The sequence below is a fragment of the Citrus clementina genome, unplaced genomic scaffold (genome assembly GCF_000493195.1).
Source record: "Citrus clementina cultivar Clemenules unplaced genomic scaffold, Citrus_clementina_v1.0 scaffold_1, whole genome shotgun sequence".
Classification (NCBI taxonomy): Eukaryota; Viridiplantae; Streptophyta; class Magnoliopsida; order Sapindales; family Rutaceae; genus Citrus; species Citrus x clementina.
The window spans coordinates 3,371,976-3,377,353 of record NW_006263303.1 but is presented as its reverse complement, the minus strand read 5'-3'; the positions used below and the strand labels follow the sequence as shown (position 1 = coordinate 3,377,353).

Genomic DNA, 5,378 nt, shown 5'->3' with positions numbered 1-5,378 from the left:
TAGACTACTTGACATGGGGATTGAAAACGATGTATATGGCGAGCAACACTTGCGATTTTATCTGGATTTTGGGTGACGGACTCCTATACACGATTTGGACTACTGTATTATTTAATTAGAATAATTTATTAATTAAGTCCACTGACACTAATTAATAATGATTCAACTTGCATGCAAGACCAACTGTATATTGTTTCATAATCGAACCAGTAGAGGTCATGGTGACAGTACAACCAAAACATTTTAATTTTGCATTGGAAATCCACTGGAAGAAATTGGTGTTGCCGGCAAAGTTTATGTACATAGCGTAGAGAGAGAAATTACTTTATCAGAAGAGTAATATCCGAATACTTAACTTTTAATTTGAGTCATAATTAATTCGATATTATTTATTGAATAATAATTAAATAATTTTATTAATTATAAATTTCATTATTCAATTAATTAATAACATATGATATTTTGACTAAAATTAAGATTTAAACATCGGAATGTCTAAAATTATCATTATCCAAATTGAGCAAATTCATCATTGACAAGTAAATGACCAAAATTAATATGCAATGACCACAGTATTTCCAAACTTATTTGTTATGATGTTAATAGTTTTGCATTAAAAATTTGTTTTATTATATTATAAGGATCAAATCTCACTTGCATTTTCAATTGAAGATTGATTTAATTGTTAATTGGACAATATAATAACGCACTGAGGTTTATAAAATGCATGTCACATGAATCAGCAGAGATCATTTTTTCTTTTTGAATTTTACTTTCATGATTTTGAAAGATTCGAACCTCCACCTCATTAATAAAAGGAAAGGGTGCCAACCTAATTCAATCGAAGAGTTGTTGGCTAAATATTGAAGTTTTAAACTGACGAATCATATGCACTCATCATATTGACTCTCTCACATATTGCCGCAATTGCATGAATTTATCCAATAGCTTAAGACATCAATAATGACAAGTATTAACATAAATTCCAAATGAGGCGATTCATCAATTATGTAATGGAATCAATGGAGCAATTTTACAAATTATGATGTTAACTATTTTTTTTTTATATTAGAATTAAAAATTTCCGTTGAGTTTTAAGGATAAACACAGTGATAAAAGGAATTAAAGACGTAAAGACTCCATATTCTTTTTTTCAAGTTCAAGTTTCCGACTTATGAGTAATTAATTCAGTAGAAGCAATAATTTCTGTTGAGTTTAAAGGATAAACAAAGTGATTCAAGGAATGAAAGATTTAAGACTCCATGTTCTTTTCAAAGTTCGAGTTTCAGACCTATGAATAATTAATTCAGTGGAGGCAATAAGGGAACTTGGAATTTAGTCTCATATACCAGCACAAGCAAAAATTTCAAGTCAGAAAATTGCATGATCCCATCCGAATCTGCATAAACATAAAGGCATTAAAAGCATCAAGGTGCTCAAGAAGAGTAATAGATTGACAAAACTACAATCGTTTATCAGATGATGAGAAAAGCAATCCAAAACTTAGCCCAAATTTGTTACACTTATCTGACTTAGCTTCTGGTAAGAAATATGCGGTTAGAGACTCCGATAGAGGCACATATAGTTTCCTTAATTTGTCAACTTATAATCTCCTATGTCAAATCTTATTTCCTCCTCTGACTGAAACTCGCTTGCTCATGTAGCTTACAGCAGAACCATATTGAAAATGAATACAAACGGGATCAAAGAGCTTTAATCTCTTGGGTACCAAGGTTGCAGCACCATACTATTCCACGACTGTCTTTCGCGATAAGGTCCTCACTTTTCTAAAATGCTTATGGCCTTTGAAAACTGTCACAGGGTCTAATCGTTAATATTTTTGTCCAAATTCTATTGGCATCAAATTCATCCAGGACCCACAACTCCCAGGATCTTCTTTCGGTGTTATGCAAAATGAAGGAAAGTGAATCATTAAACACCATAAGCCTCGAAGTTGATTGAACAATCTTAGAGGAGAGAATTGGCACCGGCAACTATCGAAAGACCTCATCACACATGTCAAACGAAAGGATGAAATCCTCAGACTCATTGGGAACATAAGATACCATCCAATAACAAGCTCCCCTGAAGTATAAACGTTCGAAATGCTTATGAAACTTAGCCCCGCATCCTAAAAAGTCAATATCGTTAACTACTACTTTCTAGCTATCTGTATTCAAGGTGTGCACCTCGGCCTTGATAGGAGGACAAGCAGGGTCAGCATAATCTGGGATGAACAGTACGCAGACGACTTTGTAATCATTGGATTTGGTAGCATAACCACAGCCAATACAAATACGCAACCATTAAAAAGGATAGTGTAGGGGTACAGTGAGTTCTCTGAATTCCCTCATAGCTGCGAAAGCTAAAATGACTTCACCAGAAGGCAACGCGAGACATGTAATGCCGTGGCAATGACCCACAATTACTAGTTGAGGAAATCTGGTGATCTTATAAAAAGTAAGATCAATGATCTTTTCAACAACGGGAACATGAGATTTCTTCTTTTGTTATCAAAAGAAAGGAAGTACAGGACAACTTTATCCACTCTAGGAACAGTAAAGACGGGGCCGCAAGAGAAGAACACAAGCTGCTGAAACGTATCTGGTTGCGGAGTTGCTTAAATATGAAACTTGAATTTGCAATGAGAGAATACCATGACCTTTGTAGACATTCGGAATGCAACAGTGAGACTACAGGTTGCAAGGCACGAATCTCCGCCAGCAAATCTTCAGGTAGATTATTGCTAAACCTTTTGATTGACTTCTTCTTCTTCACTGTAAAAATACAAGCCATTTATTGAAAAATTCAGTAATAAATAAAGTACAGATTTAAGATTTGGTTTCTCACATTGATAATTGTCTTGAATTTAAGGTAAGAAGATGGAATATGATTTTCTCCAAATTAGATGAAACTGATTTGACTGTAGTCTATAGATATTGTATATGTATGCTATTTTAATTTGTTTTAGAGTACTGCGCATGTGTATGATATCGATAATGCAATTGGGAGTTCGTTTGTATTATCATGTTTTGTTGTGGGTACTTGAAATTGGATGAACACACTTGGCCTAATTATATTAAGTATTAGGACTGGGAGAAATAAATGAATACAGGGGACTTGATTTGTTGATTACAAATTATATGTATATTGATCGGAGGTGGAGGTTTCCCCTGATCGAAGTAAACCCAAAAGTTTTATAGTTTCGTTACTCCGTAGTAAAAGTTCTAGGATGTCACAGTTATTTCATATACATATACGACATGCCATTTGTATCTGAAGTTGTAAAGCACGTCATGCATGAAACATATACAGTGCAGATCACCAATTAGAAAGATTTTAAGAAAGATTATTTTAAGAAAGATTATCTACCTAAGAGGCGCGTTTGTTTTTTGACATAATTAATGACTTAAAGTAATTTAATTAATTAAGTCAATTAGAAGACGGTCTTTGATGTTCTTGGAGCACTGCATCTTCTTCGTTTAGTGTTTGTCACATGGGCATATTATCATAATTGGTTTGATCATACACGTGGTAAAACACTGAATGAAAAAGGAGGAGTACTCCAGAAGCACCTAAGACTTTTCCGTCAATTAAAACTATTTGTTTTTATAATTTATGAGAATAAAATAAGATAATTTTTTTTTAGCTTTTTATTGAATGCAAAAATATGAATAAACCACCTAAATTCTAATATAAAAAATATCCCTAATTTATTATTTGTTTTCCATGTCTACCCTAAAATTCACACATGTCTACTCAACTATTATAAACTCATATTGTGCTTCTTCTTTTTTTCCCTGCCGACATCCCTCCTCATTTTGCTAAGTAGTTCATTGAACAAGTTCTTAAATTCCCATGCATTATTATCATACTTATTATTCTTAATTAAGCTTTTTATGTGATTTTATAATATGTACTTATAAATTTTTATTTTTTTTAATTGGATTGGATTTTAATTCATGCTTAAGGTGTGATTTTGTGTTTAGGCTTTTAAGGTTAGGAGATGCTCTGTTATTGTCCAATTTATATTACTTCTGCTTACCGGTTTTAACATTTAAATTTATTAAGGGTATAAATGTAAAATTATAGGGTTTAAGTTTTTAAAATTTTAAAAAAACAATTTAAAACAAGAACTTATTCTAAGAGATTAAAAATATATGTATATGTCATTTAGTTTTTTTTGTCATTTAGTTTTTTTTTAAGTAGACTTAAGAAAAAACTAAAAACACCCAAAAAAAAATAGAAAAAAGAAGAAGAACAAAAGAAGTGTAATTAAACACTAATTAAGCTATTCTGACCCCAAAAAAAGAACAAAAAACTAATTAGGTTTTTTTTTTTTTTTACTAATGACTTACAAGAGTACTGATGTAAGGATTCAATGAGTCTTAGGAAGGCCGCATCCGTTCACAGGTACAAGACCATGGCTTCAATGAGGTGTAATTTTAAGCTTGAACAATAGCATCCTCCATTGTTTTAGCCATGCGCTGGAGACCCAAATCATATTTTTGAAGCAAATCAGCCAATACCAACCCTTCCACAGGATCAACGGTAAACGACCACTCAATCACACACCCAGCACTTTGATTTTGGCCATCATGATTATTAGCATCTCTTGTAATAATCTTGATCGTCGAAACATATGACTTGAACCCAATATTACTATCAACCATCTCATAAATCAAACAACGTTGGACATGATCAACGGTTACTAATCTCTCTTTGGACCAGCTACATGCAGCAGCAGGAGGATTATCATCAGTACTGCTACCCGCTGCCCTGGACGGAATCGAAAAGCCGGCACAGTATCGGATGCAGTCGGGCTCACCGTTGGTTCCGTGGACACCGTAGCTCGTGGCCAGGCTATGAAAATATTTGTGTATGTTAAAGAAGTCGGTAAAAAGAGGCCATATTTGGTCAGCAGTGGCTCTACTTACCCTTGTGGAAACCTTGCCTTCCCACTTTTGCTGCAAATTTTGCTCCATTCTGTATGAAATTAACGTAAAATTAAAAAAAAAAAATCAATATGAGGCAGAAAGAAAGAAATGGAGGGTCACGTGGCAGGCTCAATCTCAAAGGCCAAAGCTAAAAAGACAGAGGGAAAAAAAGGGTATCCTCGCATTAGAGGTGGCAAAAATATCTGTCCGGTCCGGACTCGGACCGTACCCGGGCATTGCGGACCGGGTAATACCCGGTTCAGGTATGAAGCCGGGTTGGTCTTGGGCATCACTTAATAAACCCAGAATCCGGATTTTATTAAAAAAAATTATAAAATATATATTATTTTAAATATTTTATATTTATTTGACTTATTTATTATACATATATAAAGTTTTAAACACTTAAAATTTATATTTTCATGTCAAATTTTATTGAGA

At 33.5% G+C, this 5,378-nt stretch overlaps 1 protein-coding gene across 1 annotated transcript; it reads right to left on the bottom strand.

Annotated features, from left to right (window-relative positions):
• Positions 1–4,394: 4,394 nt before the first annotated feature.
• LOC18055049 (lachrymatory-factor synthase) lies at positions 4,395–4,985 on the bottom strand. Its single transcript, XM_006450650.2, has one exon. It carries the CDS (start codon positions 4,983–4,985, stop codon positions 4,446–4,448), a length of 540 nt encoding a protein of 179 aa, XP_006450713.1. The 3' UTR covers positions 4,395–4,445.
• Between the last annotated feature and the right edge of the window lie 393 nt (positions 4,986–5,378).